This window comes from Pagrus major, chromosome 6 (assembly GCF_040436345.1).
Source record: "Pagrus major chromosome 6, Pma_NU_1.0".
NCBI classification, from domain to species: domain Eukaryota; kingdom Metazoa; phylum Chordata; class Actinopteri; order Spariformes; family Sparidae; genus Pagrus; species Pagrus major.
Genome location: NC_133220.1, coordinates 30,286,464 through 30,302,891, shown reverse-complemented (window position 1 = coordinate 30,302,891; position 16,428 = coordinate 30,286,464). Strand labels below are relative to the sequence as shown.

General features: G+C 41.7%; 1 protein-coding gene across 11 annotated transcripts in view; it reads left to right on the top strand.

Annotated features, from left to right (window-relative positions):
* The window catches only part of foxp1b (forkhead box P1b), a 164,420-nt gene that overhangs the window by 65,792 nt on the left and 82,200 nt on the right, over positions 1-16,428 (top strand). For all 11 annotated transcript variants that reach the window (XM_073467781.1, XM_073467780.1, XM_073467783.1 and 8 more), the window contains one exon: positions 16,098-16,267. In XM_073467781.1, coding sequence (XP_073323882.1) covers positions 16,109-16,267 — 159 coding nt within the window. In that variant the 5' untranslated portion in view covers positions 16,098-16,108. The remainder of the gene's footprint in view (positions 1-16,097; positions 16,268-16,428) is intronic.

The window sequence follows — 16,428 nt, the reverse complement described above, 5'->3', positions numbered from 1 at the left end:
CCTTTTCTTAACCTGGAAAAGATATTGTGGAAACTAGAGCCAATGAAAAAGGGAGTGAACAGGGAGGAGAACAAGTGACCAGTGAAACATTAAGCAGAATGAGTAAAATATATCAACATGCCTTTGAAATTAGTAGGAAACGGAGCCTTGTAAGTTAGCCCATTGCTCTGGCTCTTTACAGTATATTGTATACATATTGTTACAGTTACGTCCCCACTCACTCTCTTGTTGGATTGTCTGGATAATGTTAAAATATTTTGAATACTGTGTCAGAATTATAAATGCAGCTAACTGAAACCTTTTGAAACCTTTTTCTTGAGGTTACATTCACATTATAGCAGATCGTTTTGAATATGAAAATCCACATTTGCATGGCAAAATCCATGTGTGTCGCCCTGCAGCTGCCCCCAGTTTGTAGAAGCTTGGTGACATATAGTCGCAGGGCTGAAGTAGATGGTACATTTCATACATGCTAGCCAGTTGGGCTAGCTCTGGTCAGTTACAATAGCTCTCTAAACTTCTCTCTATTTTCTCCATACTGGTATTTCTACTCCCCTGTGGCATTTTGTTCTCAGAACTGTAAATCATTATTTTTTAATAAAGAGTCAGTGATGGAGGTTCAAAAGTTAACAAGCTAGTTGGAAAGATCGCTAAGTTAACACAGTTTTTGTTCCATTAACTCTTGTTCCATAACTTTTCCAGTGGAGGGAGGCTTGAATAAAAGTGAATAGTGCAACATAGTTAATAAGCTACGATAGCTTACTCCATTTTGTACTCTTCGCTTCTCTGTTCCCTAAAAGGTCAGTAATGTCAAGATCGTTTGGTATTGGACAACGGTGCACACATACTTGTTCCCCACAGTTAAAAAATGTGGACATGTATGTACTTTGCCCCAGGGATTCTCCTGTAATAAACTGAGTTTTGGCGGTTTTTACAATCATAACTTTGCCCCCAGTTTCAACTGTATTTTACTCAGATAAAGTTCTTATTTAGCTGCTTGTTGTAAGACACCATTGAATGTTTTGGAGGTATCATATTAGTGCTGGCATCAAAAATCGACTTCTTACTCCCCATGAACAATATTTATAATAAGAATTATTATTTAGATGGTCACATTGCCATACTTCTCTGTTTCTTTGTTAGATAGTGATTTTTCTAGCTTCCAATGCAAGACCATTGTTTTCAGATTCATCCACTGTGGTGAGTGTTGGATGGTGAACTGGTGAATTTGTATAGAGAGAAGGCCAAACCGGAGAGGTAAATATACTCTTCATATTTAGCCGCCTTCATGTGAACCTGGCCTGGGAGGGACACGGAAAGCTAGAGGCTGTTTCTACCCAAATGTGGGTTTATTTATGTAATCAAATGAAAAAGGTAGAGGCATTTTTTAAACTGATATTTATTTACACTTTCCCTCTTCGTTTTTTTTTTCGCTCTGGTTTTAGCCTTGGCTCCTGCGTTGTTTTCATAAACAAAGTCTCTCTGGCCGGCTAGAAAAAACACAGGGCAGCTCAGTGCACTGAAAACAGGAATGACAAACACCATTAGCTGAAAAATTTCCATCTCATTGCAACTATGTTATTGTTTACTTTACCATACACGTCCTAATATGGTTACCTCCCTGTCAAAGCGGGCCCGAGCAGAGCCGAGGGGCCCTCGCAGGGAGACGCTTTCAGCTGCCACTTAGACAATAAGAAACAAATGTCACAGCTCGGCAAAATAGCCTGGCTTTCACAGCCTTACAGTACTTGGCCTTCCACGCTGCTTGGCTCAGGCTCCCGTGTGATATTTATCTACTCTCCACTGTTAGATGCCCTCACAATGTACCCCCACCTCTCTCCTTCTCTGTTCCCTCTCTTCTTGTCTTTCTTCTGTCTTTCTTTGTCTGTTTCTCTCCATCGATCTCTGTCCCTGTCCCGGTGTTAGCTATTTGGAGGTTGACTGATGGGCCTCTGTTTGCAGTCCTAAGTTATTTATCAGGGGGTGGGGTGATGTGTTTGGAGTAGCCGTTGCCCTCCTCCCTGTGGCCGAGCAGAGGCCGGTTCAGCTGCAGGTCACGCCCTGGCCCGAAGCCGGCGCTGCGTTTGAACTGGAAACATCTTGGCGATGCTTTGAGAGCCTTTATGATACTTGGATGAACTCAGAAAACTCTGGGTTACTGCAGAGGAAATGTAGCATTCTGGAGGCCGTGGCGTTTTTATTTTAATTGTTCTGAAGTTTGCTGGAACATCAGTTATAAAAATGTTATTCTATTTCTATTTCAGATTCAACCTTTTTTTGCAGAGGTGGACAGTTTAGCGTGTTATCAACACAAAACCCAGGTAAAATGTCATCAAAATCCTGGCTCAAATTGCCAATCTACCTGGAGTATTCTCCGTGGATTTTCAGCATATAGGCTATTAGGCATTAGGGTCAGGCAACCTCACTACAGGTTAGTCCGGCAATAGGGTTTTCTTTCAGATGCATGGGCTTTCTTTTCCCCAGTTGGTGGAAGATGATGGCAGCCTCACCTCAATCCTAAAATCCTCACGTTTATGATATTTGCCCAGAATTATCTGTGCCTGTGGATGAATGGGAGGACAGAGCATGAGGAATGTAGAAGGTCAGACTGCGTGATTTACACAGTACAGAGCCAGAGAATCCTTGGGAAAATACTTGGGCCAGGATCAAACAGACGTCATGTGATATGTTCTTAACACTGACCTTTAAATTCATGTGTTTTACTGCTCCCCTCTGGCAAATGATGCACTAAACGTGAAACAATTTGTATTTTACACATTTTGAAGATGAATGCAAGTTAAAGAAAACGTCTTTTTTTCTTTTTAAAGATACTGGTCCTTTATTTGCACAGTTATACAGTCAGATTGCTTGTGCACTGATGATGATTTCTCTTATAAAGATGATACCAGACGCAGTGATTCAGTTCTGAACTTGCTGAATCAAAGCTGCGGTGTGACTTCTTTGAATATGCATAGACATTCATAGTGAAACCAGAGACTTTTCTGAATTCCTGGAAAAGATTTGAGATCCATGGTTTTCATCTGATTGGCAGAAGGCCAGCGATGAAATAGATATTCTGAGTCACAGTGACTTTTGATATTTGTGAGGCTAGCACACACCCAGGGAGCTGAACGGAAGTGGTGAAATAATGACTTGTAGGTTGACATTTTTAACGAGGGATGATTACAATGACACAATTCAGTTATGTTATACATTTACTGTAGTTTGAACCACACTTCTTTTGAAGCCTACCTATTTCCACTCCATTACACTTATATTTTGTTGATAAGCTAATGGCACTGACCTTTCCTTTTTTTTTATTTTTCCATGCAAGCAGAAAGACCATACCCTCTTTGACGTTAATGAACTTTGCGAAAGGGTTGTTTACTGGCTTCAAGGTCAGTTTCTGAGAAGGGCAGCGGGTTTTTCTTGTAAACATATTTACAGCCAAAGATGTGTAAACACTGTAAATGTATACAGGTGCAGCCGGCGCGATACTGGCCCATTTTCCTCTTTTCTCTTTGTTTTTTTCCTGACCTTTCCCCTGTGACACACGCACAAAGGCTTGTTGTGTGCATATGTTTTTATTTCTGGAAGCACTTTAAAGTAATGCGTGCACCAACAAAAAGCAAAAAATAGGAAAAAAGAAAAAAATTACTCTTAGAAAGCGTAATGATGTGCCTGCTCACAGTGTAAAAGCTGAGAGGGGAGAGAAGGAGAGGAGAGGCAGATAGCAAGGCAAACGCAGGACTAGTGGGGGTATTAAATATGAATTAATGGAATGTTGCTCAGGCACATCTCTGGGTGTAGTGTAGTGTTGAAAAATAAAATTTATGTTGCCAGCTACTGGCCGTGAAGGTGCATTTGGACTTAGCGCGCTTTAATTAGAAGTGAGATATTAGCATTTCATAGGGCTTTATGCTGGGTGAGGGGATCGGCCGGCCACCGCGCCTTCATTAGCCAGCTTCTCTGTGTAATGAGTGCCGTCATTAGCTGATGGAGTGGATTTGCCCTAGCTCTACCTTGAAAGGCACATCTCTTACATACTTGCAAGGAATAAGGCCTTTTAATGGATTTCTTAATGAATAAAATAAGATGCCACTTCTTTAAAATTTGACGAGTGCATTTCTGATTATGTACACCACCGCTGCCTTTTACTGTTTTCCTTAAATTAATCTAAAAAAAACAGTAATATTTGTGGTGAAAAGTGGAAAACAGAGGTATTTATGGGGTTATGATGACATTTTGTGAAAGTAAAAAATGTAATCCATCATAAATTCTGAATTATATCAATAACATGCGGTCCATAAAAGTGCTACATCAAAAGGGTCGACTTTCATTCATATGCATGTGGAAGAAGGTGTGTGTGATTTGTGTCAGAGGTCTGAAGAAGTGCTCTCTGGGCTCCAGCACAAGATGTTAAAACTTGCCATGTTTATCAAGGAAAAAAGGCAGGACAGCTATTGGATAAATCTGACTGCAAATGATGTGTGTGTGTGTGTGTGTGTGTGTGTGTGTGTGTGTGTGTGTGTGTGTGTGTGTGTGTGTGTGTGTGTGTGTGTGTGTGTGTGTGTGTGTGTGTGTGCAGGAGTGTGTGCACATTCAACAACAGTCAAGACAGTCAGCGCTGTGGTGTTTTTTTTCTTCTTCTTCTTTGGTGATATGGAAGTCTCCTTAAGCCTTCGGCTGCGGCTCCATTCTCAGAATCAGGCGTGAAGTGATTAGTATTTTATTGATGAGCTCCTGAAGTGGCAAGTGTGGGAAATTGGATCTTTGATCTCCTGGAGTTTGGGAAATATATCCTGAGTGTGTGGAGCTCTCCAGGTAAAACACCCCCCCATCCTACCAACATCACTACACCCACGCACTACACCCACACACATCCACATGCAGAGACAGACAGACGTTTGGGAGGGATAGTCCTCCCCTTCTCCAAAACACATATTTGTTTTGGATGTTTTCACTGAGAGTCTACATGGTGATTACAGATGTTCATTAACAAAATTGGGTATTTGTTTTAAACTTTAACCAATCACTTTGATATGCTAATTACAGTGTAATTTAATTTGAGCCCTGTAATGATGATGCTGTTATTATGGACATAAATGATGCAGTTAAGCTGAGAGTAATCTCATTTGCATACTGTACATGCCAGTAAATTAAGCCCTTTCCTGCGTTGCTTCAGCTTTAATTTTCCACTCCTTTTCACACAGCATCCCTCAGCCCCTGTGCCTAATAGCAGGCCAGCTTGTTTGATGTGGAGAGCCGCTTCCTCACACTAAATCTAGTCACAATATGTAATACATAAAGGCTCTCATTATAACTCTAAGTGCTCTTTTAAGAAGTTGGTATTAATAAGCAGGCAAGCTTTTCGTGCTTTGTAGTGATACACAAAAACAGCATAATCATCTTCAGAATTCCTTAATCTGCATACGAGAAATAAAAACCATCACGGTTTGTGATAACGATGTGCCAGGGAATAGTTAAAGAGCCCCTAATCATATTGTATATGTCGTCCTCCATGTGTTGATCAGAGATATCTTCAAAGACCGGATTGTATTTTCATATTCTTCCTTTGAAAAAAAAGATGAAGGGCATTTGGATGTTTTTTTAACGAAGATTTTTCACCCTCACCAAAAACTAATTGAAAAATAATGCCTTATTGTATGTTTAGAGCAAATAATTTGGCTTTTTCTCTTTGTACAAATGCTTTTTGATGTGTGTATAAAAGAGGCATGTTTCTGACAGAGGGACACGGCCGGCCTTGATAAAAGCTCCTGTGTCTTCATTAGAGAAGCAGCACCTCATGGCGTCTGATTGTCTGATGTTTGCAGTGAGATGGTAAACATGTTTGTCGTACAGGGGTGTATTTATGCTGATCAAACATGCGAGGTGGCCCATGGTGAATGTTAAGGACTTTGGCTCGCCGCAGGGCTCAAAAGCCTCGCAATGGTCGAAACTTGCCCTGCTCGGAAACAGATTCCGACTTCCCCTCTACACTTTGAAGGTGGGTTTGGAGGGTGCTTTATGGACTTTTACACTGACAACACAATTGCCCTTCACTGCCAATGCTCCTCCATTTTGGACCATAAAGAATATTATTTTTCTGCCAGCCAATTTTCTCTGTTAGTCTCTAATTGGCTACATAAATCTCGGCCGTTGAGGGTGAGAAATGTTGCAGTGTCACACAGTGTAATCTTCACCCTTATTTACCAATTCATTAAGATTCATTGATGCAGGATCGGTGAGAGGAAATGACAACATAAATCAGGCCTCCAACATAATGACCCTAATCAGTTGGGAATTGCAGAAAATGTCATGATGAACTATGTCCTTGTATTAGTGCCACTGTACATTGTCATTGTGCTGCTTTATGAGCGGGACGCATCCTCCTGACATGGGCTGTATTTAACCAAAAAGAAAGAGTTGTTAAAACCTGATTCCATTAAAAGGCAGAAATTCATGTGAGGTCTTTTGGTATTTAGCCCTTCGCCTTTTATCTTCAGTTTAACTGTTTAATGGAAGGCACAAACTCCCTTCCATTTTCACCATCTGTGTCCACGCTCTGGGAGGCTGGGGCTTTTAAAATAATGACATGCTTCTTTGGCTTTAAACGACCCCGGTACCATGCTCCTTCAGAGGCAGCAGGAGGGGTCAATGGGTAGAGCCACTCCCATACCAATGACAGCAATAGCAAAATGGCTGTTGTCTTAAAGACTCAGTATGTCATTTCTATCGCTAGGTGTCTCTCAATTGAAGCAAAAGACATAAGTTGCTTTGGATCATGGGAGTTAGGGTTAGGGTGGTCAACCACATGCTGATTACAATCTAACTGTGTAACTCACAAGGTCAAAGTAATGTTTACAAGTCTTATTGTTGTTATTTTAAGTCAGGTACTTACTTTAAGATGCATCATCTGATTTCCTCCGATGTAAATGAGACGTACTATTACCTTGACCAAAATTGCGATTCTTGTCTTAGTTTGAAAGCTCCCAACTCAACAAAATATACAACAAAGGCCAAGTCGTCTCTTAACATTTTGATGCAGAAATGTTACACGATTCGTCGGTTAATCATTTAGTCCATCAAAAATTAATTGGTAACTATTCTGATAGTCAATTGAACATTTTAGTGATTTTTCAAGTAAAAGTGTCAAACATTTGCTAGTTTCAGCTTCTTTGCTTTTCTTCTTTGGGTTTTGTGCTGATGGTTCGATGAAAGAAGAAATTTATAGAAGTCACTTTGTCCCGGGATATTCTAATGAACAACGCGCCAGCGATAGCTGTGACCTGAGGCATTATAGGGTTGTGCGTCCATCCCAATATCTCAATATCTCGGGACCCCTTTGAGGGAATTTCTTCAAATTTGGTACAAACGTCCACTTGATCCCAAGGATGGACTCTTAACAAGTTGATGGTCAAAGGTCAATGTCACAAAACACATTTTTTGGCCATAACCCAGCAATTAATTTGTTAATTATGACAAAATTTCACCCAAATTTCAAATGGGATAAAATGGTGAAGTGATAACATTTTTTATCCATAAGGTCAAAGGTCAACCTCAACATCATAATGTTCTCCATGAACAGTTTGTTAGCCATTATTTAGACATATATTTTTTAACATTAGGCTGAACATTTGTTTGATTAATCATGAAAATAATCAACAGATAAATCAATAATAAAAAGTTGAAGAGTTAGTTGCAGCCCTATCTACTGAACATTGACAGTGGTCGGTGAGACTCTATTGAAATAATAGCCCCTGCTATTAATAGCCCCACCTCTGCCCATGTCACGCAATTGCCGGCACATTGAAACCTTGCATATACATAGAAATGGAGGCGGCAAAAAGTGTACCCTCCGAGGCGTCATATTGGCGGACCAAAACAGACCCCCAATATACCGCGCTTTGTCTAAATGCCCGGACCGAGCCGCAAAAAGGACAGCCAAATTGGCAGCTTGCTGTCCAGTGTAAAAACGCCTAATCACTCAGTCCATCAAACTTTATTTATACAGCACAGATCATACATCAAGTGCAACTCCAAGTGCTGAACAAGAAAACAAGAAAAAATTAAAATAGCCATTGCATCTCCATGCCACTAATATTACATCTGAAAAATCAATATCTTAACCTAATCTCTATGTGAGCAAGTCTAAACAATAGAGGTGGGAGAGCTACACCTGCTGTGTGTTTTTGTCTGTAAAGAAACATTTAACAGTGCTCAGAATCATTTAAGTAGCAGGGGTTAAGCCAGACACCACCGTTTCTTCCAGTTATCACGCACGCTACTGAGAGAGGAATCATAATAAATGCATCGACCACACTTGATGACTTACTCCGCAGTAATTAGCGGCTTACTTGTAGAGCGTTGGTTTACCACAAGTCTGTCCTGATGATTCCCCCCCTCCAAAAAAAAAATGATTAGGCTACATGTTGTCAGCTCGCAGAGGAAATTTGCACTCCAGTGAGTTGACATCTCCCCAAAAGACAGCCCTTCTAATAATATTGTCCTCTCTCTGTGTAGGTACGCAATATTAATTAGACAAGTTCGTCAAGGCTAACCTTGGTTTTCCCAGGAAAATGCGTCTGACACATTTCCTCTCCACAAGTTCGCATTCCCACACCCCATGGGATCAACCCTTCCATGAATTCCAGTAAAAATGATTAAAAATATATGACACACTTTAAGTAAAACAATAAGCGCTTTTGCAGATCCCATAGGATGCTGCTGATAGATTGAAGTTGTGTTTGTCTTTTTGGGTTTGCATGTTTGACAGGTCTAATTGGTAAGACGAGTTGGAGGGCAGCAGTGCCTGCTTCTTTCTGTGTAGTGAGCCCGTGGTCAGAAAAGGAGGCCCCCTGTCTCCTGGTGTCTGTCCTCTCGCTGTCGTGTTAATGGGCATGAGCCACATGTGAGCGGGATTATCAAAGTCAAATGAAGGAGAGCGGCGGAGAAAATGTGTGGCGAACCACTCCTAAAAGAGGCTCCACATCCCAGAATTACTATTCCATTCATGTACAACCAGATTTAAACTCATTAGACTTCTCTATTTACTTAGTCTCTATCGGCCCTAGTTGGACTAAAAATACCATGGCCTGCCTTACTTTGGCACATTCCGTCATTGTCTGTGCACAGCAGGCCTTTACACCGAGGTGTTTCTCAGATGGCTCCACGCAAAGGAGACAAACTGGTTTGTGTATTTTCCGAAATTATGGATCTACTCAGCTTCTCCATTGGAGTCTGCCTTCTAGTACCCTTCTGATTGTTAATTTATCAGAGCTTGTAGCGTGATAATAGGTTGATATTCATATGAATCATCATACTCCACACTGCACATACTCCTCTGCTCATGGTGTAGTAATGGGTTTGGATCTAGATTTCATGCTTGAGAATCCTATCACCGTCGTCCCGACGTGTTATAAATATGTGTTTGGCACCCTCGCTCATATTTTATGCCTGTCTTGCTGTTTTTTTGGTGACTAAATGAAATCAGTAGGGGAAATGGAGATGGAAAACTATGGATTCTGGGTAGGGAAGCCTTGTTGGATGGCTTCAGCTCAGCAGATGGCAAGTTGTTGTATGCATGAAAAATTTATAGTCAAGGTGACATGCAGCTTGAAAGTCCCTACACTATATTGCCTACCTTATCTTTTGTAATCACTACATATTTTTGGACAATAATGTTCGATGGAGTAACTCATGACAAATCAAAAAATCAAAGCCATGCACTTTGACTTAAGATCGATAACATCTTTATCTTTTCAGTTCCAGGTAATTCCTGTTATTTTGTTGTTGTTTTTTCCCTCCGTTCCCTGATGTGCCAGCTCACGCAGCCCTCAGACATCCTTTGTTATTTCCACAAACCCAGTTACTGAATAATTGAACGAGGTAAATGTTTAACATGTTTTTACAAGTTCCTCGCTGCGCCGTCGTGAAGCTCCACTGTTTGTTGGGTCTGGAAGAAACACTCTGTTGCTTTGGTTGACAATGATACGTTTCCATAGGAGACCACCTCGCCGGCTGCCCACCCCCACCATCGCCCATCTTGTTCTCATTCTCGGTGGTTCGCTAGCAGCTGCAACACACCAGCCCTAATGCGTCTTCAAATGTCAGAAGAATGACTTTTTGTTTATCCTGACTTCTGCCTGGCTGTTTATTCTAGCCCAAAGCTGCATTTGCATCGACCTTGATTCCCCAAAGCCTGGCCCCCTCTCTCCCCCCTCCTCCCAGAACCTGTTTACACTATGCCTGCCCCGAGTGTCACCTAGGAAATCGACTGATCATTCCACCTGGTTAATATTAAATGGCTCCTGCAAGGAGATGTGTTTGTTCATAAACACAAACCCGCTCCCCCTGTTTACTGTAGCCATGGCAGCAATCACTTATTAAACAAACAGCTGCTTTGTTTGCCAGCATGAGTGGTCTGCTTATACCCCGTACAAGGTCTGGGAAGAACTTGGAGAACGCCTCTGTGCGTCTCGTGTGGCGCGGGGATGTGGGGTTTCAATGGAGGTATTAGTTGCAGGGGGCGGGGTGCGTGTTCGTACTATATCGTCACAGTAGTCTGGAGATATGCTCTGCTTATCTGTGACTCGGTTGAAGTGGCTGACAAGATTACATGGTTGTTTGGTCTGACTGTGAAGTCTCCTTTGGCAGAATGTCATCCCTGCCGTTAGTTCCTCGCAGCAGAGAAGGGCCAGAGAAATCCAGATTGAGTCTTTCTGATTGAAGTCGTTATAGCTGCAACCATTCATCGATTAGTTATAAACTATTACGTTAATTGCCAACTATTTTGACGAGTGACTATTCAGTTTGAGTAAAATTCTAGCTGCTTAAATTTGAAAATTATCTGGTTTCTTCACTCTGCTACATTGTTGGGCATGTTAATTCCAAAATGTGATCTATTACATATTACCAGTTCCTTTCATTTAAAAGTATTAAGTTACTATTCAATGTTGCTGTCTGTGTAGAGTAATGCATTACTGATTACACTATTTTTACATGACTTTGACCTATAAAACTGCAGAAGTACAACCAGGCATTAAAAAAATGGAAGAGGGTCATATTGTTTTATAGCAGGTAAAGCACAGAAGCTCAAGTTTATTGCAGTTTATTACAAAGATCCAGCCCAGTCATGCATTCACAGTGCAGTGGTTACCACTATGTATGAAAACCGCCCACTTACATAAGAATAGTGCGATGATGGTATAGAATTAAATAGCCTAGACCTTTTTTAAATAAACGAATAGACTCGGACACAGAGATGGGCAGGCAGATAAAGGATACAAGTGTGATTAGGATGACACTCAGTAGAGCGCAAACTTCCACTAAGGCTCACCTGGCACTTTTAATTGAATCGATCCAATATAGCATATTTAAATCCACTAGATCCAGATTTGTACTCGGGTTCACATCAAATTGTACTCAATCATATGTAGATACCAGCCATCTAAATACACCCGTTTTTTTCATCAAGGTCCATACATTATTTCCTGCGAAATGAACGGCGATGTCCTATCTCGCAATGTTGAAGAAAGTGGGAAATAGTTCCTGGATCTGTCCCTTTATCTGGATCCACACCAAAAGTTATGAATACTTGAAAACGTATGTATACCCCAAACCTAGAGACTGACTCGGCTGCAATTTTGGCATTTCACCAACACAGTTCTTCTTCGACAGATATTTTCTGGTGGTGGAAGTGGTGTGGTGTGGATAAATGTTTAAAAAAACATTAAGACACACTTAATTTCAGTTGGTAACATGTTAATGGACATAGTGACTGTAATAATATTCCCAAAATTCCATTAGAAATGTATTAAACTACTCATTATGTATGTGTTGCTTTTGTAGTACGTTACCCTTAACACTCCTCTAAGACAGTAAACTGAATATCTTTGGGTTGTTGATAAAACAAGACATTTGAGGATGTCTTTCTTCAACTTTGGCACTATTGTCATTTTATAGATCAAACAACGAATCAATTCCTCAAGAAAATGGTTGACAGATTAATGAACAATGGAAAATAATGGTTAGTTGAACAAATAAAGGTGGTTCTGGCTTGCAGAAGGCCCATTTTTGCAGATAATACGTGGAAGGGTGTGGGACTGCACTTTGGAAAGGTTTTTGGGATTAAGCCCAATTTCTGTGTCTGTTGTCCGCTGGATGTTTCCAAGAGACGGAGTGGTTTGTTATCAGCGATAAGGGCTGTGATAATGGATTATTTAACATACAGCTCGTGTTTGTCTTCTGACTTTTCCCTCGAATCAGGAGCCAAAATACATCAGAACACAAGACAAACCTTGAGAAGCATTCTGTTACTGCACCTTCGGTACGAGCTGATGTGTTGTCTAGTCTAGCAACCGAGCTGAACCTAAACAGCTCTAAATTGAACCTCTCCCCATTGTCTCCTCCTCGGTGTGTCTTTATCTCCCGCCCAAGAAATGTTGTGCTTTTGTTGTGTGCTTGTGTAAACAAGGGCTGTGTGAGAACTTGGCCAACCGAAGCAGGTGGCCGCCGAGGCTTTACTGTCATGAGCATTAAAGAAAAACAGAACACGAAGACGGGTCAGAGCACAGCTGCGCGGGCCGACCCTACCTTGAATCGACTGCTGACTTGTTTGAGCTGTTGAATTCCAGGCAAGCATGACAGGGGGACAGGCATTAGATTTCCAGGGAGGGAGGCGGGGGAGGCAGGGTTGATGAGCTCTGGCCGCCGGCTGTTCTTAACCTTCAACCTGTCTGGTCAGGTGGGAGACACATGTGACTCTTGTTTGTACTGTACTGCCCATATTTGAGGCTGGGAAAACAAAACAAACTGTAAACAAACAGAAACTCTGACCTTTTTTATTATCCAGTGTTTGTTCCAAACACTTGTTTTGTTTTGCAAGCAACTCCCCCCCGAAGAACAGACAGGCATCTAATAATCAAAAGCACAGCCAGTTCTTTTCTACACTGTTGTTGCTTTGTTTTGATCTCATGGAATTTCCATCATTTTGATTCTTTTTAAAAGTTTTTTTTTTCCAGCTAAGAAAAAAAAAAGGCCTGACATGCTCCATTAATAACAAGAAGGAGTTTTTTTCCCTCATGTCTCCTTTTGTGTGTTGTGTTATGTTGAAATGTTTGTGTCTGGAGAATGAATACATATGTTTTTAACCCCAGTAACTGCACCCCTTTTAGAAGCACTCTTGACCCATAATTACAGCTGAATTCGTATAAATGGAACGGATGGAAAATCTTGGAGCTTTTTGAGTCATCCCAGACGAGGCTATCCCCTGAGCAAAGTGAAAATAAATAGATAGATAAACAAACACGGGGCCAGGTCACGTGGCCCATATGCCCCGGCTGATGACGGCGTCCCTGCCTCAGTGCTCCCTAGATTAACATTGTTATCAGCACAACTCTCTAATAAGGCTCTTTCCTATCTGCTTGATATTTATGATGGATAATGCCCATTTTCCATTTTCTTTTTTCCTCCAATTTTTTCGCTCATGATATTGCAGCTTTGAATTATTCTGTGGCGAAATTAATGAGAAAGTAGATTTATGGGTTTCATTTGTTTGTCAATTCGAAAATTAATTGGGTGTTAATTTTAGCCATCCCCTCATCAGTGCCGGTTCCAAGCATGCGCGCATTACTTTGCATTCATTGTGGCCCTTTCTCTCCTTTATTGTGGGTCACTAGTTTTGCATACATTAAAATAGCCCCGCGGCTCATTCTCTTGATTACTTTTGGAGATGCCATGCATTTGGAAATTTACGCCTTTCCGTTATAATTATGAAAATTTTGCATGGAATGACAGTGCATGTATAATAGCCCTTACCCCCCACCCCCTTTTTTATGTAGCTTTGGAAAAAAGAAAGCAGGCCCTTCTTTTTGTTCTGCATGTGGAAAAAATGTCTTTTATTTGAAAGAGAAGTGGGGGCGAATAACGTCAGCCCATGGTTTATTTCAAATGGCATTTAATTTCGCCCCGAGAATGTGTGTTTCTAATTGGTGTCTCAGAAGGGGAGTTGGTGCGAGCAAGGGCCTGTAGATGGAGTCGTGGCTGGCTGCATCCCATCCCACAGTATTTCTCTTGCTCACTCCTTGTTTAGAAAATCCCATTATGGAGCGAGGCCGTGCCAGACTGGAGGGGTGAGCCGGGTCAACATCTGTCTGGAGGGAGAGAGGGGGGCCAGCTCTAGCCCCAGCCCAGAGAACGGGGCCTGTAGGCCGGGTCCAAGCTGCTCAGACAGGCCCCTGAGTGTGGGGGCGTTGTGACACACAACTGAACCGGCACAGGCCACAGTGTCAGATGACTCACTCGGATATGCTTCTTGCAAAGAGGGCTTCTACAGGAGAGGACATGTAAACCAGAGTGAACTGTAGAGTTTCACTCTGGTTCTGTTTTAGCCCTCAACTGCTACTGAAGACACCGAGCTGGGAGCAGCAGTGCTGCTCATAGTGCTGTTTATTTTTTAATCATCCCATTCCTAGATTATTATCTCACCTGTGCTCTGTAAATATTCTTATATGACAAGTTGTCAACCTCAATTTCCTATCTGTCAGCCTGAGTGTGTGTCCCCGCGGTGTCTGGATGTGTGTCTGCATCTTGTTTAGATCTGGATCTCTGGAGACTCCGTGCCCGTGTAGTTGAGCACATATTAATTTGCATCGGCCCTCCTATTACACGCCTTAAATGCAACACCATAAATCTGCATTTAGTTCCATTTTCACCTTCTTTCATGATGAGGCCCAGTGTTTTAAAGGCATTTATTCTGCTTCATATAAATAATTAATCAGCCAAGTTAATTCGCTTCTGCCTGACTTGGTCAGCTTCATTAACTGCCCTGGAATTGGGAGGCTAGTCGCGTTGCGCCACTGAGGCCTGCGACCAGCGCACAATAGCTGTAAATCATTCCACTGATTTGCGGAGTACAGGAGCAGATATGCACCAGAGTCACCAGCACTCAACCCCAGAGAGACTGGGAGGGGGCATGTCTGTCCGGCTTTTATGTATTCAAAATGGATGTGACATGTAAGAAAATATCTCTGTATTCATCTTTGACACTATTAGTATAAATATAAGTATTAGGACTGCAGCTAGAGATTATTTTCATTGTTTATTATTTTCTCGATTAATAGATAAGTTGTTTGGTCTATAAAATGTTGATACATGTTTCCCAAAGACCAAATTGACATCTTCAAATGTCTTGTTCTGTCTACAACCCAAATATATTCAGTTTACTGGAGAGGAGTAAAGAAACCAGAAAATATTCACATTTAAGTAGCTGGAATCAGAGAATTTCGACTTTTTCCCTTGTAAATTACTCAAACTGATGAATTCATTTTCTAAATAGTCAATTAATTGATTAATCTTGGAGCTGTAATTAGTATATTATCCTTCTGAGTTACATAAACTTATGAAAAACAACATTTTTCCAACAACTCAAAGGGTTTTATTTATATTCAGACATACATTTTGGTGTTAATTGAGCACCCCTGAAGGGTTTAACTTGTTTTTTCTCCACGGCCTCAGATTGAATGTTTCTCATGGAGATCCTTTGGCAGGCCTCACAAAGTCTCCCTGTTTCCCATTAAAAAGCCATTCTGCCGTGGTTCTTCTGGGAGCCATGCAAGTAAATATATCCATTTCCATAGAAAGTGTTTTGTTTTGGAGGTCCAGTGTTTTCTTGGGCTCCTCTGCTCTCACTCAACTCAGGTTGGGTTCCTCTCCGCTCCGATGTGCGCCGTAGACCCCGACCCCTCCACCGCACCCCGACATATGCCCCATAATGGAGAACACTCTCAGTCTTCTCCAGCCCAGTATGGACATGTCATAGGATCGGGAAAAAAAGACTAAACAAAGGAGCGCTTCATTATTCTGTGGAGCAGCTGTCTGTGAGAGCGTGTGCATTTGCCTCATTGCATATGCTACAAGCAAGCAAACAAACAAGACACAGCGAGGCACAAACCAACAGGGAAACCTGCAATAAAAGTGAAATTGTGTGGGAAGGATGTGACAGATGTTTATAGTTTGGCCCGGAGTTAACATGCGACCTCATTGCTGCGTGTTTTAACAGCTGTTTCTCTCTGTCCCTGTTTTCTCTCTTCTCTCAGGTTTTTAAGTCATGATGCAAGAATCTGGGACGGAGACGACGAGCAACGGACCAGCCAGTCAAAATGGAGGAGCCAGCGTGGAGGGCGGGTCCAGGGAGGGGCGACCCAAGAGTGCCACGCCGTCAATGGAGGTGACAGCAGCTGACCTCCTGCATCTCCAGCAGCACCAGGTAGACCATTCCCCCCTTTCACACCTGCCTTCACTTCTTGGAGCCATGTCAACAGCAGGCCCAACCCCCCCTCTTAAAGTGCCACTTAATATTTAATTCCACCTCAAAGTACATCGAGTACATAAACACATTATTATTATTATTTATGTATATTGAGGCCC